The sequence below is a fragment of the Cryptomeria japonica genome, chromosome 3 (genome assembly GCF_030272615.1).
Source record: "Cryptomeria japonica chromosome 3, Sugi_1.0, whole genome shotgun sequence".
NCBI classification, from domain to species: domain Eukaryota; kingdom Viridiplantae; phylum Streptophyta; class Pinopsida; order Cupressales; family Cupressaceae; genus Cryptomeria; species Cryptomeria japonica.
Window position 1 is genome coordinate 324,526,997 of NC_081407.1, and position 25,687 is coordinate 324,552,683.

Below are 25,687 nucleotides of genomic sequence, written 5' to 3' on the forward strand. Positions count from 1 at the left end.
TAAAAATCAAAACCTATCAACTATGCATGAAATTTTTTTATTAAAAACCCATATCATATATATTTTATTTGACAAGTCACCTTAAAGACCAACTTTACTATACCCATTATATATTAAAATACAACATGATTAATACTAATATGCAAAATTATAGATAGTATACGAACAATGAAACCCCACTAGAGACCCCTTTACTTAGTACATATCCTCTCTTTAAAACACTCACAATAATACAAGTATGCATTATTCCATAATGAATACTCACAATAATGGGCATGGTAAAGTCTTAATCAAAAACTTTACCATACCCATTATATATTAAAATACAATGATTAATACTAATATGTAAAATTACAGTTAGTATACGAACAATAAAAACCCACTAGAGACCCCTTTACTTAGTACATATAATCTCTTTAAAACTCTCACAATAATACAAGTATGCATTATTCCATAATGAATACTCTCAATAAAAACATAGATATAGAAACTTTTATATTTTTTTAATAGCCATAATTTAACAGAAAAATATAACTATACATTCAATAGAGGTTGAACTGAACATGTAGATTTTTATATTGGCGATCTTATGAAAGGGGGAGTTTCTTTTTCCATGGTCTGTGCAAATTCTAATTGAAACTTTTGCATGACGTGAGAGGGTAAACAAACATGAATCAATTTTCCTTCAACTCCATGGCTGTTTTGATAAGGAACAAGAAAGGTAATAATGCCTGGTATAGCTCCCACCCCACCCATGGCAGTTCCACCATAGACTGCTTTTCCCCACCCAAAATCCACATCTCTAAGTCGAATCTTGGTAAGATCAGAAATTAACCAACTCGCCACTGCAGTGAAATGAGGATGTCCTCTGACCTCCATCATGTCAATCGTTGATCGTACGTATTCATTGTTAATAGATGTTCTAGCTCTGATAATTAACTCTACAGCATATGACAAGGGACTGCTCACTAACATCCCAGCTGTGGTCTTGACACAAGCCAAGATGAATGCATTGCCATAGTAGCCACGTGGAAGTGAGGGGTTAACTATGGTGCGGATGTCTGTTGGGAACATGAACCGTACCTCTTGCTCTGCCGCCATGTTGAGGACCCTAGTTCTCAAACGCCACATAAACCCCGATAATGCTTCAAAAGTTGAGGTTTTGATGCCAGCTTCTCTTTTTAGGGACTCAATTTCTTTTGGCCCGAAGAAGTAGGAAGCATGGCTCAATTCATCTACTGACATGATTTTCCCTGGGACTTGTTCATATTCGTAGAGAGGTAATCTTATTGAGGGCTGTGAGCGAGGCTTGAGGGTTTCCCTTTTCCATATTGGAGGAATTGACAAGCCACTTGCTCCCATGGCTATTTCTCCCAGAGCTGTCAAGAACTGGGCTACTCCTATCCCATCTGCCATTATGTGGTTCAATAACAGAGCAAATACAAATCCTTTGCATTTCAATCGAGTTACCTACAAATTCATCACATGTACACAAAACCATGAGGAGATTGTATCTCATATGAACTATTTGAAAAAAATAATACTATTGAAGATTCAATAATAGATAATTTAAACAGAAATCCAATTAAAAATAAGAGATGCATTTACCTCTAGTTTTATTCATTCAAGAATTTTTTAAAATAATTAGAATATGTTCAAATATTAGAACTATATAATTGGACATCACCATTTTTTTCTGTCATATTATTGATCAACAAAAAATTAATCACACCAAATAGATGCATAAGTAATTCTACCAATATTAACAAACTAATGTTATTCAACCATTTAATATCGTTTAAATTTGATTCAATAAACTAAATGTATTAAGAACAATTAAAAAATCATGAAACTTAAACTGTTCTAATATCACTTCAATCATATTCACGTTTAATAGAATATATAGCAATATCTTTGAAATTAGTTGGCATTATATGTGCTTTTAGTAGAGTACAGAATAAGAATAAAATGTATGACACATATTATGCATTGAATGTGATTAGATTTGTTCACATTTCTCAACATTCTTAAAACAAATGTGTGAATTTGATTGGTCTATCTACCCATGCACTTGCTTGCATTCAATAAGATGAGATTTTTCAGATTTGTATCTCTTTCATTCAAGAAGACAAGGTTTATACATATCTTTTTAGACTTTTTTTTATTGAGCATAACATTTTTTTAATTATTTGATGTCAACTAAAATAGTAAACTTCTTTTCTATGAATTGACAATGATTTTTAAGAAAATAAGTCAACAAAATAATTAAAAAGGAATTTTTTTAATTCATTAAAATATGTACAAATATTGGAACTATAGAATTGCACATAACCTTTTTTAATTCTCTCATGCTATTGCACATCTGAAAAATAAACTACATCCAATAAATGCATAAGTAAGTAATTCTCAAAAGTATAGAATTTGATAAGATAATATATTTCTTATCATGCTACTGGGGTTAAAATTCTATTAGGGGGTTAAAGTGGATGACTATTGTTAGATGTGAAACTTATTAATGAGCTTGTAGTTATCACCTTTTTGGTTTCGTTGAAGTTAGTAATGGAGAGGCCTGGTGAGCAAGGAGTTGACCATAATGATAATTGGAACATGGATGGTAACTCGTGGTCTTCCCTTAATTATATATATATAATATTATATATTTTGAAAAATATATCTAATTTTAAAGATACAATTATTTCATAATTTCTAAATTTAAGTAATTAAGACTCATTCTATTTACATCATATTCAAAAAACTTTTAGAAAAAACCAAATTCACATAACTTGTCAAAAATTCACACAATTAAATCTTTATATATCATTACATAATATTACACTAATTTAGATTTCTAAATTATCATATTTTTTAAAACTCACTTTACCTGTATCTTTTAATAACTCAGAATTTAAAATCTATAACTATAATCCCTGTCTTCCAATAGTTGAAGAGCTCAACAGGTTCCGTACAACAAATTATAATCTACTTTCAATAATTTGAAGCACGGTGACCATATTATAAATGATGTATATGCAATTCTCACTGTTTGACCGATCTTAAAACAAAAATAAACAAAACTTAAATCAATGGAGGTATTTTAATAATCACACGTATTAAAAAATCTACTCCGATCTGTGCAACAGCAGAGACGAGAAAAAGGAAAACAAGATTTACAAACCTGAAATAGAAGAAGTGGAGAGTTTATGACAGTTTGTGGGGTGAGAATGTCGTGCAGCAGTTCATTCCAGCAAGGAAAAGGCGGGTGAAGATCTCCAAACTCAGCGAGAGTAACATCTGCATCTGCTTCAACAAACAGAACTCCTTCTCCTGTACACTCCACCTTAAGCTTACCAGCGGCAGCCTCTCTCAACCTTCCAGCAAGAGGATAGTAATGCACCAGAACCTTTGCCAGTGCTTCTCTGATAACTTTAGCAGGATCTTGGTCCTCTTTCAGAAAGCTATGGGGATAAAAATGAGCCAAAGGAATGTGAAACCTCGCCCCCGCTTGATCATCAAGGTTGGAAAGATAGAGGTGGTCCTTAGGAGTGGGCAAACAAGGAGGCACTAGGACTGCTTCCTGCCTTGTCACTTTAAACTTGAGACCAGCCATCCAAGCCTTAAAACAGAATACTGCAGCACAGAGGGATATAAAAACTCGATCAAAATACACAAAGAAAACTAGCTGTATTGTCGGACTTCTTAATTTTACACTACCAAGTCATAGATGGATTCAAAAGTGTAGATCTTTCCCAGGGTTAATGCACTTATATAGAAAATTTGGTCGTCTGTATTATCGGTTATTTTCTTTACTCCAGTATTTTCCGACAAATCTCATTCATTGAGTCCCGAGTAATACTTGTTGTAAGATTGGTGAGCAAATTAATTCTTAATAAAGAGCCTTCACGGGTAGGTTAAGTGATGTGTTTGATTTCGATTTTGATAGTCACATTCATAGCCTTCACAAGTAGGTTAAGTGATGTGTTTGATTTCGATTTTGATAGTCACATTCATAGTATGGTCAGAGAGTCACATTCATAGTATGGTCAGAGAGTTGATGAGTCTGATAATTATATGGAAGTTGAATTTGTTTTCTAAAATATATATTTATTAAATATTAATAGTCTTATGATTTCATAATAGATTGGTTTTATAGATTAATTAATTGATGTATGAATAGATGGAAGTAAATAGTAATTTCTTAAAAATAGACAAATATTGATGGTATAATTACTTCGTCATATGATTAAAAATATAATTGATAATAATCAATGTTGAAATTATCTTTGAATAACAATAATGCAAATTTGTTAATAGGTTTCTCAAGTTGAAAGGTTCTTAATGAGTCTCATTCATTGAGTCCAATTCTTAATAAAGAGCCTTCACAAGTAGGGTAGGTGATGTGTTAATTTCGATTTTGATAGTCACATTCATAGCCTTCACGGGTAGGTTAAGTGATGTGTTTGATTTCGATTTTGATAGTCACATTCATAGTATGGTCAGAGAGTTGATGAGTCTGATAATTATATGGAAGTTGAATTTGTTTTCTAAAATATATATTTATTAAATATTAATAGTCTTATGATTTCATAATAGATTGGTTTTATAGATTAATTAATTGATGTATGAATAGATGGAAGTAAATAGTAATTTCTTAAAAATAGACAAATATTGATGGTATAATTACTTTGTCATATGATTAAAAATATAATTGATAATAATCAATGTTGAAATTATCTTTGAATAACAATAATGCAAATTTGTTAATAGGTTTCTCAAGTTGAAAGGTTCTTAATGAGTCTCATTCATTGAGTCCAATTCTTAATAAAGAGCCTTCACAAGTAGGGTAGGTGATGTGTTAATTTCGATTTTGATAGTCACATTTATAGTATGATCAGAGAGTCGATGAGTTTGATAATTATATCTCAACTATATTGCGAGTTGAAGTTGAATTTGTTTTCTAAATTATATATATATTAAATATTAATAGTCCTGTGATTTCATAATAGATTGGTTTTATAGATTAATTAATTGATGTATGAATAGATGGAAGTAAATAGTAATTTCTTAAAAATACACAAATATTGATGGTATAATTAGTTTGTCATATGATTAAAAATATAATTGATAATAATCAATGTTGAAATTATCTTTGAATAACAATAATGCAAATTTGTTAATTGGTTTCTCGTCTAATGGTGAAGTTGAAAGGTTGGAAATTGCAAATTGAATGTATTACAATCAAAACATTATTTTTTTTCTCACTAAGACTCATAAATATTTGATTTAGTATTTAAATTATATCAATTGTTTTAAATTAAATAAATTAATTTGCTGCAGATGTCAACACGAGCCCCTTAAATGTGCACCGAATAATTTTGACTGTCACTTGATATTATTTGATATTGTATTTAATATTATTTAGTCGCATGGTATACCAGAAAATATAACTTCACCCTGTCCGGGTAGGTAGGGTATCCATGATTATACAGAACGGCTGTTGAGCACTTTTAATAAACGATTGTTGAATTTTACCACGCTTTTGACAAACTGACTCAATGAATTTTACCGTAATAGATTTACAACTTATACTTTTGAATACCATTAAATACAACTTATACTGACTCAATGAATTTTCCCGTAATAGATTTACACTCACAATCCAATATTTATATCATATGGTGAATACAAATAGATCTTCATATCAGATACCATATTAAATTTCTACTTTAAGACCTTACCTTTAAGCTTGAAAAGACTTCATCGACTTTCACCATTGATTTAAAACTATGAAATTTTCTAGAGATGTCAACACCACCCCTTTAAATGTTCACCTCATAAAATATTCGTTTAATTATTTAAGCGATAATATCAACAGTACGGTTGTTGAGCACTTTTGAATACCATTAAATACAACTTATACTGACTCAATGAATTTTCCACGCTTTTGACAAACTAACTTAATAGTAGGCGTTGTTTTCATTCTACCGTGCTCTACATGGGTGACACCAAACATTATTTCCAAGACAGCTATCTCAATATGAGTAGATATGTCTCCGGTTATTTTGGATAAATCCTAACATTATTATTATATATATAGTGTGTGTGCCACTACTTTTGACATAAGAAGTGTTGCAGACTTAGTCCAAATTGAGTGGAAGATGAGGTAGGAAAACGTACTCCGGGAAAATGAATTAATCATGGGGAGAGAATTCATATATATATTCTGTTACAGTACTAGGGAAGCCTATCAGTAATTCTTATTTCTAATTTTGCATGGATTTTAAATGGTATATGAGATTTTGATTATTTTTTTGTTGTAAAATAGAAATCAAGAATGGTAAACCATATAAGTGCCACATGGTCTCCACATTAATTCCACTATTCAAAATATCACTACTTATATAAGACTAATGATTTCAATATTTAATTAAAATTTTAACTACATCTTTCTATCATAGACAAACATGGCTCTATGAAATGACTCCACAGAATTTGAACCCAAAGGTAATAAACAAATTCTCCACTCTTAAACTTATAAGAAATTGGTGAATGGAAAATGACTATTTTTATATATATGGAAAGGTACAATAGAATAACAGTGACAAAATTTGGAACAAAATAATCTAGAAATGTGAAGTAGTAATGAGAAAACGAAAATGAAATAGTTATTTTTGAAAACTAGGAGAGTTAAATTTTCTAATTTTATAGCAAAATAATGAGCATATTTTTCTTCAACAACTTAAGCTTCTCAATGTACCTTCATGTCCTTTTTATAAAATTCTACACCTTTTTAATATAAATGAAGGATTTTCATAGAATTTTGAAATATACTTCTAATCTACATATAATAATTATTTTAAAATAACTCATATCATAGATTTTTATATGGATGATCGTATAAAAGGGAGAGCTTCCTTCTACATGGCTTGTGCCAATTCTAGCTGAAACTTTTGCATGGCATGAGAGGGCAAACAAATAGGAACCGATTTTCCTTCAACTCCATGGTTGTTTTGATGAGGAATAAAAAAGGTAAGAATGCCTGGTATAGCTCCCACCCCACCTATGGCAGTTCCACCATAGATTGCTTTCCCCCACCCAAAAGCCACATCTCTAAACCGAATCTTGGTAAGATCAGAAACTATCAAACTTCCCACTGCAGTGGGTTGTGGATGTCTTTTGACCTCCATAAAGTCTATTGTGGATCGTATATATTCATTGTTAACAGATCTTCTAGCTTTGATAATTAACTCTATTGCATAAGATAAGGGGTTGTCCAATAACATTCCGGCTGTGGTCTTGGCACAAGACAAGATGAATGCATTGCCATAATAGCCATGTGGAAGTGGAGGTTCAATTGTGGAACGGATGTTTGTTAGGAACATTAATCGCAGCTCTTTCTCTGCCGCAATATTGAGGGCTCTGGTTCTTAGGCGCCATAGGAACCCTGATAATGCTTCAAAAGTTGAGGCTTTCATGCACGCTTCTCTTTCCAAGGATTCGATTTCCTTTGGGCCGAAGAAGTAAGATGAGTGGTCCAAGCCATCTACTGACATAACTTCTCCCAGGACTTGTTCATATGCATAGAGAGGTAAACTTATTGAGGGTTTTGAGCGAGGCTTGAGGGTTTCCCATTTCCATACTGGAGGAATTCACAAGGCACTTGCTCCCACTGCTATTTCTCCCAGATCTGTCAAGAATTGGGATAGTCCTATCCCATCTGCCATTATGTGGTTAAGTAGTACAACAAATATAAATCCCTTACATTTCAAACGAGTAACCTACAAATTCACCATGTGCACATAAAACTATGAGGAACTTCTATTTTGTTTTTGCAAAGTAGGCCTCTTGTTTGCAGGTTCGTGATATGACCCTACCTAGATCCTCAGTCCCAGAGTAATTAGCCAAAACAATGAACTGATTTGCAAAGCTTCTGTGAATTCCCTGCAGTGGATAGGAGTGCTCGAAAAAGAATGGCGATGCATTGCATCAATTTTTCGCACGCACAGCCATGTTTAGGACATTTTTCAAAACAAATTGTATTTTTCTAATTATTGATTATGAATAATTTATTAATTAAAATTGAAAAAAATTTGAAATATTTTTAATAATAATTTTTAAAATTGAAATTATAATTTATTTAATTTATACTTTCACATTTAATAATTATTAGCTTAAAATATTTTTAATAATTATTGTATCAAAATCTTTAAAAATAAATTAATATTTTTTTAGTAAATATTAAGAATAAATACAAATTAATTTTTGATAAATATCAATTATAAATAATTTGTTTTAAAATTTAAAATTGCAACACTTTTCAATTATCTTTTATAGTATTAATTTTTAATAATTATTAAACTGTAAAACAAAATTAAAAAATTAATTGAAACTATGTCATATTTTCTTCCTATCCTCCGTTTGTCATTATCAGCACAAATTTTCATAAGATTGTGTAAATGGAATGTGACTAAGGACATTTCAAAATAGCTGTCTCGTCAGAGTTCTAAATTTTAGAGTACAAAGTAAGAGATGGATTCAAAAGTGTATAATATTTCGTTGCCTGTATTATCGGGTATTTTCCGAACTAAGGTAATTTCAAGGTTGCATTTTAATCGGACAAACCTCATTCATGAGTCGGTCATTAGTACTTGTTAAAATATTGGTGAGCAAGGGCGTTCCTGGGTAGGTTAGCTTTTATAGATGGGTTGATGATAGTTATATCTGCATTATAGTCAACCAGGTGATTTTGATTTTGATAATAGTTGAAGTTCAGTTTGCTCTATTAAATATTTATTTATTAAATATTGATAGTTCAGTATTTTCTAAATTTTAGTATCGGTGGAATTGGCATGTGGCTAGCATTTAAATCCGACAAACTTCATTCATGAGTCAGTATTTGTTAAAATATTGGTGAACAATTAAATTCTTAATAAAGACGCTTTCCAGCTAGATTAATTTTTATAGGTTGGTTTGCTAAATTTTAATTATTTTGATAGTTATATTTGTAGTATAGTCAATTTGTCGATTGTGATTTTGATAATTATATCTCTATTAGTATTATAGTTCAAGTTGAGATTGCTATTTACAATGAATGTTTATTAAATATTGATTGTGTAATATTTTCTAAGCTCTAGCATTGTCAAATTGGTATGTGGATTGCATTTAAATCAAGCAAACCTCGTTCTTGAGTAATGAGTTAGTACTCGTTAAAATATTGGTGAGCAAATAAATTCTTAATAAAGAGGCCAAGGTGATTGGTTGGTTGACTTAAAATTTGACAGTGACATCCACATTATACTAAAATGCTAATTTTGATCTGGATAATTATATCTCTAATAGTAATATAGTTGAGGTCGAGTTGGTTCTTTTTATATTAAAAATAGTTTGTAAACATGTACATATCAAAAAGTTTGTCCCTAATTCATTACAGCGTATGGATGTCACATTAAAAGGTCAACATTATTATAAACTATACATCTCAAATAAACATAAAAAACAAAAAGAGGCACTTATGCCTCTTTTATCATTTCATCCCTTAACTAATTTCTATTTAGAATTAATAACCTTCCCATATGCCAACATTCTCATCATACATAAGGCCAAAAAAGTGCTCAATTGTCTAACATACTGTAGATCTTCAAAAGTTCCTTCCCTCATTGTCCAATTCTAGGTCTCTCCATCCAAGAAGGGTATCAATGTTAGAGATGAATCCATTGGAGTTGACCCCTTCAACCAATGAATCATTACTTGCATTGAATTGGTATCTAACATTTCTCTTCTTATTGTTTTCTTTGCCTCTACTTTCGGGTTTTTGGTATCTAACATTGCTCTTCTTATTATTAAGGGCAACCCCAATGCCCATCTTTATACTTAAGTGTATTATTGTTTCAATTATTAGTGAAGAAATTCTTAGGAAAATGAAAATGGGTACAATCTTCTCTAAGAATCGAGTAGGTTCTCTATTTGGAGAGACAGAGCTCAAATATTTAACATCGTGGAATCCAACTTTGGTTTGCATTCAAGCTTTTGATTTTGGCATCCATTCCCTGGTTGACTTTGTAGGGCCCCTAGACTAGACACCATGGTCCCACTTCAGTGCAATTCTCCCACTTCGGTGCAATGCTCCCACCTAGTGCCATTGTCTCAAAAGAGCACCATGACCCCAAATGGGCACCATGGCTCCATTTGGGCACCAAGGTGCAATCTTGGTGTCATGGTCCATTGAGAGTACCATAGTCCTAGATGGGCACCATGAAGCTCACATGGAATACACTAGAGACATTCTTCTTATTTGGGAGATACTCATTGGTATTATTTCTCTAGTTATAACACTAGATGGATGAGATACAAAGATTCTTGGGTCCTTGTTCATACTATTTAGGACATCCAACTTTTCTTTGCATTCAAGTTTTTTGATTTTGAGTTTTGTTTTTTGTGTACATCCCTAGGTTGACCTATGGGGGGCCTAGATTAGGTGTCATGGTCCCACCTAGGTGCCATTGTTCTATCTAGTGCCATGATTGTAAAAGGGCATCGTGGTCCCAAATGGGCACCATGGTCCCATCAAGGTGTTATGGTCCTAGATGAGAACAATGAGGCTTGCAAGGGATATAACATAGAGTTGATGAAAGCAATATAATTTGATGTAAGAGTTATTCATAAAATCACGTCTTTGTGTTTGTAGGATCTTCCCAACATGCGAGAGAATGCATTTGGCCACATTTACACATACCTTCAAGGTTTGACTAGGAATTTTACTCTTGATGCTTATAAGATACCCCTTCAAGATATAGGCTTGTACAAGTTGTATCATATTATTAGAATTAAATATAATGATATGATGTTGATTACATTGATGGAGCGATGGGATGCAAACACTTCTACTTTCAATATACCAATGAGAGAGATGACAGTCACATTAGAGGATGTGTATTGTATTCAAAAGCTTCTAGTACTAGGTGGCATTGTAACACAAGTGGTCCATGGAATTATGCCATTATAGATGAGGATTACATATATTTCATAGGTTGGGGCACATAGAGAGAAACAAGGGGACATATCTTCATACAGTGGTTGTTGCATACAACTAGAGACATTCCTCTTCTCTTGAAGATACTGATTTCTACTATTGCTCTAGTTGTAGCACTGGATGGATGAGGCACACAACTTTCTAGCAGCCTTGTTCATACTATTTATGTGATGGAGTGAGATACATTCTATGCATTGGGATGGAGCATTTGAGAAAACTTCTATCATGACCTTATCAAGTATGTATATTATAAATGAAAGAGTTTGATTATGTGTACACTTCTCTAGGTATGATAATTTGAGCACATAGGATGTACTAGACCAATGGGATTTCCTATCGATATTTTTCTTATTACCCACAAGCGCATTCATATCCATGTTGGAGACCACAAAGAGGAGGCTTGTCGTATTGGAGATTTGCCTTTGACCAACTAAAGTTTGCATACATCACATGAAGAAACTATAGGGCTATGATATGTCAGTGGTTGGGGATGACTAGGAAATTAGCAAGGATGTAGTGAGACCAAGTTATATAAGGTCATTATGAGTATATCCCCATGCCATTTTATTATGATTGAGTAATTCAAAAATTTAGTTTAGATATATGGTGTTCCAAGCATGATACCAACCTACATGTGATCATATCATAGTGGTGTGAAAGCTAGAGCTTAGCCTAGACCCATATCATTTTTTATTTCACTTAGTGATATAAAGGAGAAGGAGCAGGTTCCATCATTAGTTTTTGATGATGATATGGTGAAAGTTCAATGAGTTTATACTAGTTATTAGAGCATTTATCATCCTACCCTCATATTTGTCGATAATCACTCGACTAGACACTCGAGGCTATGGGCTAGATGAGGAAATGATACAAAGGAGATAGATGGAGAGGATGATCAAGAGTAGGAGTGGAGAGAGGCCCATACCCAAGATCATGATCATGATGATTACCATACTCATGATCTAGATCTACCACTTTTAATGAATACAGGGAAGAGAGTATAAGGGAGAAATGATGACAATGTAATACTATAGAGACCTACTTTTAGGTATGTATCTCATCACAACTAGTTCCTCATTGTATGATATTGAGTTGAAATAGGTGTGGAGAGACTAATAGAGCTATGCCCCCAACCACAATTCAAACCATGGTATCTAGTACCCCTACTTTAGTTGATCTTGAGTTGCGAGAGGGAGATCCATATAAGAGGACAAAATTTCTTTAATATATTTGATGTTTAGATGCTTTATATTTTATTTTAGTACACATGGTAATATTATTGACATTGATTTCTCTTATACTCCTTTATTTGGTATACATGGATGACATGAATTTGTTAGTCATATTCTTAGATGTGGTCACATCTGTGCATATTCCATGGTCCTTAAGGACCATTCCTAATTAACAACATAGTTTAGAGAGGCATGAGGATAGATTTGATCCCATGAGATTAGATCTTAAGATTCTATGAGAGTGGATGAAGCCCCTACAACATGAGCTCTAAAAGGCTAGGGTAGAGGAGGTGAGACATGGAGGTTTTGTTGCGGGGATGGAGAGGAGGAGAAATTTTAGGAGTCACTCATTATCTATGACATCCCATAGATGTTCTTCTATTCCATAGCCACCTGCATAGCTAGGACCCAAGGGTTTTGCTAGCCATCATCCATTAGGTGATGAGATGTATATGATTGTACACCATATTTTGTTTTAGTGATGATGTAATGTGCTTATGATAAGATAAATGTCAATGTGATCTATCTAAAGGGTTTTCTAACAAATTAAAACACGATCTAACTAATATGGCACATGGAATACTGAATTATATACTATCATAAAGAAGTTTAAGCTCCTAATCTATGAAAAAGAAAATACATAATATATCCAAAACAAGCTACAAATTTTTTTGAGAATGAAGCAATGTATAGTACATATCAAGAGAATATAACTATCTAACATAACATGCTTTAAAGAAAAAAATGCTAGCATAAAATTTAGTAAGAAAGAATAAAGAAGAAGAAAGAATATTCTATATTCTAAGGGAATAGAATAAGATGGCTTATTATTTAGTCAAATGGGCTTCTAAGATGGACAATAACTAGAACATAAATAATTGGGAGGCTTTTCCTTCGAATAAAGTTAAGGACCTTCACCAAATGTTTCGTCATCATTGAGTTTAATTTTTTCTTTCTAAATATTCTTAGTTTGGTTCTTAGATTTGTATGGTTTAAGAAATTAGTAAAATTTTGTGGATCCTCCTCAAATATTTTAGCTTATGGAAATCTTGATAACTATGTTTATCTAGAGATCTAAAATTTGTATTCAATTAGACTTTCTTTTAATTAATTTTTTTATTAAAGTATAATAAATAAAATTAAGATATAAATAATCATATATTTTTAATTTATATTATGTATTTTAAAAACCTTAGATAATTTATTGTACTTGATTTCTTTTACATAAATATTCTAAATAAATCAAATTTGCTTAACTTATTATTAACTTATTATTTCACTTGTCAAAAATACATACAATTAATTCTTTATAAAATATCTAATAATATAACATGTTCCCTATTATAAAAACTGACTAATACTTCTAAATGCATAAATATCTATATTTGCATCTTTCAATAGTTTCCCATTTCAAATCTACAACTATTATCCAACCCTTATAGTTGGAAAACTCAATGGCCTATCTAGACCACACTTTAACACTAGACCATTTTTTCCAACAACTTGAAGGATAACCAAAATATAGAAAACATATGTAAACAAAAATAAATAAATAAAATTTAAATGAATGGGGATATTTTATTAATCTCGTATATGAACACATCTACTCCCATCGTGCATAAATAGTGTCGAGGAACAATTATTTTATGGAAAAGAGATATTTTCAAATGTAAATGAGAAGGGGAAAGTTGGTGACCTTCTGTTGGGTGAGAATGTCATGAAGTAGGTCATCCCATCCCATCATAGAAATGGTGATTGGAGATCTAAAAACTAAATAAATTGACCTTCAATATATCTTCATAAAATAAAATGAATCCACTAGGGACTAATTAGAAGTTTTGTGAATGAATTTAATTTTTGGTTTTAGTATCCATCCATGTGTCAATTTTAAATTCTCTCAAGTTGAAAAGATAGAATATTTTTCATTGCATTCATATGCCTTCCTTTTTCCATTCAAAATCCTTAAAAATTATTTGAAAAGATGACACAGAAATCCAAAATTGTTAGGTGCATATTCTTTCTATAAAAGTTACAGTCCATACCATTGAGATTGAATTTCAGATACATTTTCTTCTACAATATTGTTTTACAATGTTTTATGAGCATCTTTGACTTCATTTTATTTTCAATTAATTATATTTCTTCATTCACTAAATTATTTATATATAAAAGTATAAAAGTCTATTAGAATCAAGTATATACTAGTCACACAAGACTAACAAATTTATCATATGATTAAATTTTTAATAATAGTTTTCATCATTTGACAAACATGAGTGTAAAAATCTACTCTGAAGTACATAATCAAAAGGTACTACATAAAATCCATCCTCTTAAATTTTATTGCTTGGTGGAAATGCAAAATGACAACAAATACAAATAAGGTTGAGTTTACAGAATAATTATAGTATCAAAATTCTAGATAGAAGAAATATGAAAAAATACAATGTCAGTATGAGAAAATGACAATTGTACTTATTTTTTGTTTATTGTTGGTATAACTGATAGTATTCATCTTCTACAAATAATAAAATCCATTTTAGATATGGATCTCATTAACTACTAGAAATTTAATTTACATTAAAAAAAAATTAGTCTCAACAAGCATACATTGAAAATTGTGGGATTATTGGTCAGCATTTTGATTAGTTATTTTTTACCAATAGTCTACACTTATTTTGACATATCTACTGACCTTCACCATATCAACTACTGCTAACTTTTTTCTATAACAAAGTACTTATGAGTTATGATTAACATGATATATTCTTACACAAGATATTTTCAAGAATAAATGATCCATATCATTTAGTTAGAGTTGTCCCTTTAATATATAATGCATAATCCAAAAATATTTGTGTCATGCAATGCACCATTGGGTCTTAAATTTTTTTATTCAATATACATGTTCAAATATTTAGTTGAAAATAAACCATACTAGCACAAAAGAGTTTCCATTGGAAATGTAGAACACAGGTAGAAAACAAACATGTATCTTAATGCATTTTTTAGCTTAAATTACAATACCAAATAATGAGAATATAGACAAATTTTTCTTTCTTGATCCTTTATCACCAACCTATGCTCAAGAACATAAAATCAACAAAAAAATGGTTTCTTTCAGAACCTAAAGTGGTAAGATTTCAAGAGTTCATATTTCTCTAAGATGTTCTATCAAAGCACTTCGCTATGTACTGATAACTCAAACTCTATGTCAAGTGAAAATGTAACATTGGTAATTCAACAAGAGAAATATAGTATAACATGTGACTTTGTGTAGTTCAAGAATATGATTATCAAATAAAAAATTATCAATGTATCAAACTCAAACTAGAAGATAATTTTTAGAGTAAAGGTATTAGTTTACTTAATTAATTAAATCATATTGATTTAATAATTAAGCCACCTTTTCTCTATTTCACTTAAGCTAAATTTAGGAAGCTAAACTTAGGAATATTAATAATTAATTTATTATTAATTATTAATTGCTTTTAGGTTTTTCCCTTTTTAGGTTTGATCTCCTTTTATAAGGATTGATCCATTTTGTAATTATTAATCAAATTATCATTATTGCATTTGTTTGCTCTAGGTTTTCAAAGCAATCTTTGTGTTTTGTGAATCTTCCATTATTGTGATAGGTTATTCGCATAGAGGGATTCACTATGTTCTATGAGGTTGTATTCTACAACTTTAACATAGTATCAGAGCTTCAGATCTCAGGCTTTCCTGTTCTTCAAATTGGGAGATTCTACCTATAGCAGGTCTTCTATGCAATTTGGGTTGATTTGGACCTCACCTTTGAATCCAGCACGTGTCAAATAGTCAAGATTGACCTTTTGTTTGTCAATTTTTTATTCATGGAGCTAGATCTATGAGGATTTAAAAAATCACTTTTTTCAGTGATCTAGGGGGGGCACCTACTTTTTGGAGCAATTTGGCCAAAAAAAAACATCATGGTTGGCTTCAGGAGGCCGATTCCACGAGTTTTGTTCCCACAAGGTTTTCTCCTTTTTCTCCATTTTACAAAGATTTCATTGTACTTGGGTACCTCATCAGGCCTTATTGTTGGGACCCATTTTGTTTTTCATGCATCTAGTCCTTAGTTTTTTTTAGCTTCTCCCTAGCTTCATCTTAAAGGGAGGGGAGGGGTGTTAGAGTAAAGGTATTAGTTTACTTACTTAATTAAATCGTATTGATTTAATAATAAAGTCATATTTTCTCTATTTCACTTAAGCTAAACATAGGAATATTAATAATTAATTTATTATTAATTATTAATTATTTTTTAGGGTTTTCCCTTTTTAGGATTGATCTTTGTTTATAATGATTGATCTCTTTTGTAATTATTAATCTTTTTATCATTATTGCATTCTTTTGCTATAGGTTTTCAAAGCAATCTTTATCTTTTGTGAATCTTCCATTGTTATGACAGGTAATTTGCATAATGGGATTCACTGGGTTATGTGAGGTTGTATTCTACAACTTTAACAATAATTATAGAATTGTGCATTAAAAATCAAAACCTATCAACTATGTATGGAAATTTTTATTAAAGACACCATATCATATGTTTTTATTTGACAATTCAACTTAAAGACCAACTTTACCATACCCATTATATATTAAAATACAATGATTAATACTAATATGTAAAATTACAGAACTTATACAAATAATAAAACCCCACTAAAGACCCCTTTACTTAGTACATATCCTCTCTTTAAAACTCTCACAATAATACAAGTACGCATTATTCCATAATGAATACTCACAATAATGGGTATGGTAAAGTCTTAATCAAAAACTTTACCATACCCATTATATATTAAAATACGATAATTATTACTAATATGTAAAATTACAGTTAGTATACGAACAATACAACCCCACTAGAGACCCCTTTACTTAGTACATATCCTCTCTTTAAAACTCTCACAATAATACAAGTTTGCATTATTCCATAATCAATACTCACAATAATGGGTATGGTAAAGTTTTAATCAAAAACTTTACCATACCCATTATATTAAAATACAATGATTAATACTAATGTTTAAAATTATAGTTAGTATACAAACAATACAACCCCACTAGAGACCCCTTTACTTAGTACATATCCTCTCTTTAAAATTCTCACAATAATACCAATACTCTCAATAAAAACATAGATATAGAAACTTTTATACCTTTCTTCTATAGCCATAATTTAATATAGAAATATAATTATACATTCAATAGAGGTTGAACTGAACTATAACCAATGTAGATTTTCATATGAGCGATCTTATGAAAGGGGGAGCTTCTTTTTCCATGGCTTGTGCAAATTGTAATTGAAACTTTTGCATGGCGTGAGAGGGTAAACAAACATGAATCAATTTTCCTTCAGCTCCATGGCTGTTTTGATAAGGAACAAGACAGGTAATAATGCCTGGTATAGCTCTCACCCCACCCATGGCAGTTCCACCATAGACTGCTTTCCCCCACCCAAAATCCACATCTCTAAGTCGAATCTTGGTAAGATTAGAAATTAACCAACTCTCCACTGCAGTGAAATGAGGATGTCCTTTGACCTCCATCATGTCAATCGTTGATCGTACGTATTCACTGTTAATAGATGTTCTAGCTCTGATAATTAACTCTACAGCATATGACAAGGGACTGCTCACTAACATTCCAGCTGTGGTCTTGACACAAGCCAAGATGAATGCATTGCCATATTAGCCACGTGGAAGTGAGGGTTCAACTATGGTTGGGATGTCTGTTGGGAACATGAACCGTACCTCTTGCTCTGCCGCCATGTTGAGGGCCCTAGTTCTCAAACGCCACATAAACCCCGATAATGCTTCAAATGTTGAGGGTTTGATGCCAGCTTCTCTTTTTAGGGACTCAATTTCCTTTGGCCCGAAGAAGTAGGAAGCATGGCTCAATTCATCCACTGACACGATTTTCCCTGGGACTTGTTCATATTCGTAGAGAGGTAATCTTATTTCAGGGCTGTGAGCGAGGCTTGAGGGTTTCGCTTTTCCATATTGGAGGAATAGACAAGCCACTTGCTCCCATGGCTATTTCTCCCAGAGCTGTCAAGAACTGGTCTACTCCTATCCCATCTGCCATTATGTGGTTCAATAATATTTCAATCGAGTTACCTACAAATTCACCACATGTACACAAAACCATGAGGAGATTGTATCTCATATGAACTATTTGAAAAAAATAATACTATTGAAGATTCAATAATAGATAATTTAAACACAAATCCAATTAAAAATAAGAGATGCATTTACCTCCAGTTTCATTCATTAAAAAATTATGTAGTGATTGTTAGAAAAATAGGTCAATAGGAAAAGAAGAATTTTTTAAAATAATTAAAATATGTTCAAATATTAGAACTATATAATTGCTCATCACCATTTTTTTCTGTCATATTATTGATCAACAAAAAATTAATCACACCAAATAGATGCATAAGTAATCCTACCAATATTAACAAACTAATGGTATTCAACCATTTAATATTGTTTACATTTGATTCAATAAACTAAATGTATTAAGAACAATTAAAAAATCATGAAACTTAAATTGTTCTAATATCACTTCAATCATATTCACATTTAATAGAATATATAGCAATATCTTTGAAATTAGTTGGCATTATATGTGCTTTTAGTAGAGTACGGAATAAGAATAAAATGTATTACACATACGATGCATTGAATGTGATTAGATTTGTTCACATTTCTCAACATTCTTAAAACAAATGTGTGAATTTGATTGGTCTATCTACCCATATACTTGCTTGCATTGAATAAGATGAGATTTTTCTAGATTCGTGTCTCTTTCATCCAAGAAGACAAGGTTTATGCATATCTTCTTAGATTTTTTTTATTGAGCATAACTTTTTTTTAATTATTTTATGCTATTGGTCAACTAAAATAGTAAACTTCTTTATTATGAATTCGACAATGATTTTTAAGAAGATAAGTCAATAGAATAATTAAAATGTAAATTTTTTAAATCATTAAAATATGTACAAATATTGGAACTATAGAATTGCACATGACCTTTTTTAATTCTCTCATGCTATTGCACGACTAATATATTTCTTATCATGCTACTGGGGTTAAAATTCTATTATGGGGTTGAAGTTAGTAATCGAGAGGCCTAGTGAGCAAGGAGTGGACCATAATGATAATTGAAACATGGATGATAACTCGTGCTCTTTCCCTAATTATATATACAAAAAATATTATATATTTTGAAAAATATATCTAATTTTTAAGATACAATTATTTCATAATTTCTAAATTTAAGTAATTAAAACTCATTCTATTTACATCATATTCAAAAACCTTCTACAAAAAAATTAAATTCACATAACTTGTCAAAAATTCCACAATTAAATCTTTATATATCATCACATAATATAACACTAATTTAGATTTCTAAATTATCATATTTAAAAAAGTCACTTTACCTGTATCTTTTAGTAACTCAGAATTTAAAATCTATAACTATAATCCCTGTCTCCCAATTGTTGAAGAGCTCAACAGGCTCCCTACAACAAATTACGAAACAATTCTACTTTCAATAATTTGAAGCACGGTGACCATATTATAAATGATGTATATGTAATTCTCACTGTTTGACTGATCTTAAAACAAAAATAAATAAAACTTAAATCAATAGAGATATTTTAATAATCACACGTATTAAAAGATCTACTCCGATCTGTGCAATAGCAGAGACGAGAAAAAGGAAAACAAGGTTTACAAACCTGAATGAGAAGAAGTGGAGAGTTTATGACAGTTTGTGGGGTGAGAATGTCGTGAAGCAGTTCATTCCAGCAGGGAAAGGGCGGGTGAAGATCTCAAAACTCAGCGAGAGTAACATCTGCATCTGCTTCAACAAACAGAACTCCTTCTCCTGTATACTCCACCTTAAGCTTACCAGCGGCAGCCTTTCTCAACCTTCCAGCAAGAGGATAGTAATGCACCAGAACCTTTGCCAGTGCTTCTCTGATAACTTTAGCAGGATCTTGGTCCTCTTTCAGAAAGCTATGGGGATAAAAATGAGCCAAAGGAATGTGAAATCTCGCCCCCGCTTGATCATCAAGGTTGGAAAGATAGAGGTGGTCCTTAGGAGTGGGCAAACAAGGAGGCACTAGGACTGCTTACTGCCTTGTAACTTTAAACTTGAGACCAGCCATCCAAGCCTTAAAACAGAATACTAAAGCACAGAGGGATATACAAACTCGATCAAAATACAGAAAGAAAACTACCTGTATTGTCAGACTTCTTAATTTTACACTACCAAGTCGTAGATGGATTCAAAAGTGTAGATTTTTCCCAGGGTTAATGCACTTATGTAGAAAATTTGGTCGTTTGTATTATCGGTTATTTTCTTTACTCCAGTATTTTCGGACAAAACTCATTCATTGAGTCCCAGTAATACTTGTTAAAAGATTGGTGATGTGTTGATTTTGATTTTGATAGTTTCATTTATATTATGGTCAGAGAGTTGATGAGTTTGATAATTATATTGAAGTTGAATTTGTTTTCTAAAATATATATTTATTAAATATTAATAGTCTTGTAATTTCATAGATTAATTAATTGATGTATGAATAGATGGAAGTAAATAGTAATTTTTTTAAAATAGACAAATATTGATGGTATAATTACTTGCTCATATGATTAAACATATAACTGATAATAATCAATGTTGAAATTATCTTTGAATAACAATAATGCAAATTTGTTAATGGGTTTCTCGTCTAATGGTGAAGTTGAAAGGTTCTTAACGAGTCTAGGAGACTCAGTATTTGTTAAGATATTAGTGAGCATATCAATTCTATATAAAGAACCGTCATGGGTAGGGTAGGTGATGTGTTGATTTCAATTTTTATAGTCACATTTATAGTATGGTCAGAGAGTCGATGGGTTTGAAATTGAATTTCTTTTCTAAAATATATATTTATTAAATATTAAATATTTCATCTAGTATTATATATATATATATATATATATATAGTGTGTGTGTGTGTGTGTGTGTGTGTGTGTGTGTGTGTGTGTGCCACTATTTTTGACATAAGAAGTGTTGCACAAATGTCTTAGCATTGTGCACTTAATTATCATTTTTTTTCGTTTCTTTAAATTTAATAATTAAAAGATTGAAAAATGAATAGTAACTAATGTTTTTCCCTAATTCTATTTGTTTGTATAAATTCTCATATATTTTCTATTGCTTTTGTCAATGATATGGAGGAGAATAGAGTCACTTATAGGGAAAAAGACAGATATACATTTGAAGTTGCGTTTAGTTTTTAAAATAAATATTTATTAAATATTAATGGTCAAGCGATTTCCTAATAGATTGGTTTTATAGATTGATTAATTGATTTATGAATAGATGGAAGTATATGTTAATTGGTTGAAGATACACAAATATTGATTAGAAATATAATTGACAATGATCAATGTTGAAGCTAAGATATAATGCAACTTGAATGTATCACGATCTAAAGGTAATTTTTTTCTGGCTAAGAATCATTAATATTTGATCTATTATTTAAAATATATATTTTTTTATAAAATTAAATATATTAATTCTTTAAAAATAAAAATATATAATTATTAATGATATTTAAAAATTAAGTTGTAATGAAAAAATTATATATTATATATTTTAAAAATGTAGAAATAAAATACAAATCTAATCAATAAAAGAAGTTTTAAATGGTATGCAGCTATGATTTATGATTAAATTTATATATTTTGTGTTCCCTAGAATTTTTTGTATTTTTTTAATATTTTATACTTGATATTTTTTAGTATAGGAAAATTGAATTCTATAAATTACTTTATTTAGTAAAAAATATGACCCTTGACACTTAATATTTTTATATAAATGGCTACATAAGACCCTTCTTGAATGGATTACACAATTATGCATATATTTAATTCATTCATTTATGCCATTAAAGTTATTTTGTGTAATTAAGTGTACCTTAATTTGATCATCAAATTGAATGAATTGTAAAGAGTGCACTAAAGAACATATCATGGTGAAAAATACATGAGACACTATATGGTACAAGGTTGAGATAATGATTCATTTATTTTATTAAATATATACTCACAATTGAAAAAGATCAACTTCATAAAATATGAAAATGCTTTAGAAATCTTAATTCTTCTCAATGTCTTACAATGTTATTAAATGTGTTAAATCAACCAATGATTGTCTAATTTTTCCACTACTTGCATGTTTTTCATCATTTATAAAATAGAATTAACATTATTTGTAGAAATATCTTTTCTCTGAAATAAAGTTACTTAGCTTAGTTATAAATTTAATTTTAATAGGAACAAAACTAATGCAAGCATATAATAAATAAAATAGAAATTAAGAATGGTAAACCATATAGTGCGACATGGTCTCCACATTAATTCCACTATTCAAAATATCACTACTTATATAAGACTAATGATTTCAATATTTAACTAAAATTTCAACTACATCTTTCTATCATAGACAAACATGGCTCTATGAAATGACTCCAAAGAATTTGACCCAAAGGTAATAAATAGATTCTCCACTCTTAAACTTATAATAAACTTATAAGAAATTGGTGAATGGAAAATGACTATTTGTATATATATGGAAAGGTACAATAGAATAACAGTAAAAAAATTTGGAACAAAATAATCTAGAAATGTGAAGTAGTATTGAGAAAACGAAAATGAATTAGTTATTTTTGAAAAATAGGAGAGCTAAATTTTTTAATTTCATAGCAAAATAAAGAGCAGATTTTTCTTCAACAGCTTAAGCTTCTCAATGTACCTTCATGTCCTTTTTATAAAATTCTACACCTCTTTAATATAAATGAAGGATTTTCATGGAATTTTGAAATATACTTCTAATCTACATATAATAATTAGTTTAAAATAAATCATATCATAAATCACAAAAAACTTGGCATTAAAAACATAAAATATAGGTGGAAAAGAAATAGACACCTTAAGGCATTTATCTATTAAATTAGAACCCAAAATAAAGAGAGTATAAAAAAAAAAATCTTTCAACTGATTCTTTGTCACCAACCTATTTTTGAGAATATTAAATCAAATAAAAAATGATTTCATAGCCTACAATAAAGAAAATTTACGAAATCATAATTATTAAGAGAATTCTATTATACACTTCCCTATGGACCAACGCCCCAAACTCTACATGAAAATAAATTTAGAGATAATATTATTGGCATCTTTGTATAATGCAAGCATAGTTCTATCAAATGCAAATTTATCCATCTATAAAATTCTTATTAAAAGGCAATTCAATTACATGCCAAAAACCCAAGTGTACCAACTATCCAAGAAAAGTTTTATTAATATCACGTTCTTTATTTTTGATAATTAACCATTTAGTATGAAATTATACCAATACTAAATATATATAATTACAACCACTATACAAATAATAAAAACCCACTAACCCCCACTATTGACTCCTCTTCTAATAAATATAATATATTTAAGCCTCACTCGATAACACAAGTACATATTATTCCATGATGAATACTCTCAATGAAAACATAGATATAGAAACTTATATACAATTTATTATAGATAATTTTATATAGAAATATTGTACTATGAATAAAAAAAGTTGAACTAAATTGTACTAGCTATAGATTTTTATATGGATGATCGTATAAAAGGGAGAGCTTCCTTCTGCATGGCTTGTGCCAATTCTAGCTGAAACTTTTGCATGGCATGAGAGGGCAAAGAAATAGGAACCAATTTTCCTTCAACTCCATGGTTGTTTTGATGAGGAATAAAAAAGGTAAGAATGCCTGGTATAGCTCCCACCCCACCTATGGCAGTTCCACCATAGATTGCTTTCCCCCACCCAAAAGCCACATCTCTAAACCGAATCTTTGTAAGATCAGAAACTATCAAACTTCCCAGTGCAGTGGGTTGTGGATGTCCTTTGATCTCCATAAAGTCTATTGTGGATCGTATATATTCATTGTTAACAGATCTTCTAGCTTTGATAATTAACTCTATTGCATAAGATAAGGGATTGTTCGATAACATTCCGGCTGTGGTCTTGGCACAAGACAAGATGAATGCATTGCCATAATAGACATGTGGAAGTGGAGGTTCAATTGTGGAGCGGATGTTTGTTAGGAACATTAATCGCACCTCTTTCTCTGCCGCAATATTGAGGGCTCTGGTTCTTAGGCGCCATAGGAACCCTGATAATGCTTCAAAACTTGAGGCTTTCATGCACGCTTCTCTTTTCAAGGATTCGATTTCCTTTGGCCCGAAGAAGTAAGATGAGTGGACCAAGTCATCTACTGACATAACTTCTCCCACGACTTGTTCATATGCATAGAGAGGTAAACTTATTGAGGGTTTTGAGCGAGGCTTGAGGGTTTCCCTTTTCCATACTGGAGAAATTGACAAGCCACTTGCTCCCATCGCTATTTCTCCCAGATCTGTCAAGAATTGGGATAGTCCTATCCCATCTGCCATTATGTGGTTAAGTAGTACAGCAAATATAAATCCCTTACATTTCAAACGAGTAACCTACAAATTCACCATGTACACATAAAACTATGAGGAACTTGTATCCCATATCAGTGATATTAATTTTTTTTATCAATGATTCGATAATAGAAAACTTAAGCACAAATCCAGCTAAAAATAAGAGAGGCATTTGCATCAAATTCTTTTCTCAACCTTCCAGCAAGAGGATAGTAATCCACCAGAACCTCTGCCAGTGCTTTTTTGATAACTTTCGCAGGATCTTGGTCCTCTTTCAGAAAGCTATGCTTATAAAAAAGAGCCACAGGAATGTGAAATCTTGCTCCCGCTTGATCATCAAGGTTGGAAAGATAGAGGTGGTCGTTAGGAGTGGGCAAAGAAGGAGCCACTAGGACTGCTTCCTGCCTTGTCACTTTAAACTTGAGACCAGCTATCCAATCCCCAAAACAGAATACTACAGCACAGAGGGTTATAAAAACTCAATCAAAACTAGCTGTATTGTCGGACTTCGTAATTTTTGAGTCGCAAAGAAGAGATGGGTTCAAAGTGTAGAATTGTCCAGGGCTAATGCACTTATATAGAAGTTTTCGTTTCCTGTATTATTGGGTGCTTCCAGACCTCCGGTATTTTCGGCCTTTGCGTTTAAATCGGCAAGCGTCATTCATGAATTGCGAGTCAAAAGAGCCTTTGTCGGTGTGTCGGTGAGCTTTTATTTTGATGGTTACATCTATGGTACAGTCAAAAGAGCCTTCTTAGTAGGTAGGTTAGCTTTTATTTTGATGGTTATATCTGTAATATAGTTAAAGAATTGATTTTAATTTCATAATTATATTTCTATATATCACTTAAAATTGAGTTTGGCTTTTTTCTTAATA

General features: G+C 31.0%; 2 protein-coding genes and 1 pseudogene across 2 annotated transcripts; all 3 read right to left on the minus strand.

The window, feature by feature from the left end:
* Nucleotides 1–469: 469 nt before the first annotated feature.
* On the minus strand, nt 470–3,787 carry LOC131036025 (benzyl alcohol O-benzoyltransferase-like). The gene is made up of 2 exons (XM_059218292.1): nt 3,176–3,787; nt 470–1,470 (listed from the first exon to the last, which is right to left on the minus strand). The coding sequence occupies exons 1-2, from the start codon at nt 3,605–3,607 to the stop codon at nt 574–576; spliced, it is 1,329 nt and encodes a 442-aa protein (XP_059074275.1). The 5' UTR covers nt 3,608–3,787; the 3' UTR covers nt 470–573.
* Nucleotides 3,788–6,914: 3,127 nt separating this feature from the next.
* Nucleotides 6,915–23,822, minus strand: LOC131874134 (benzyl alcohol O-benzoyltransferase-like; annotated as a pseudogene).
* Nucleotides 23,823–23,957: 135 nt separating this feature from the next.
* Nucleotides 23,958–25,473, minus strand: LOC131035983 (benzyl alcohol O-benzoyltransferase-like). The gene is made up of 3 exons (XM_057967774.2): nt 25,386–25,473; nt 24,956–25,266; nt 23,958–24,854 (listed from the first exon to the last, which is right to left on the minus strand). The coding sequence occupies exons 1-3, from the start codon at nt 25,471–25,473 to the stop codon at nt 23,958–23,960; spliced, it is 1,296 nt and encodes a 431-aa protein (XP_057823757.2).
* Nucleotides 25,474–25,687: the final 214 nt, after the last annotated feature.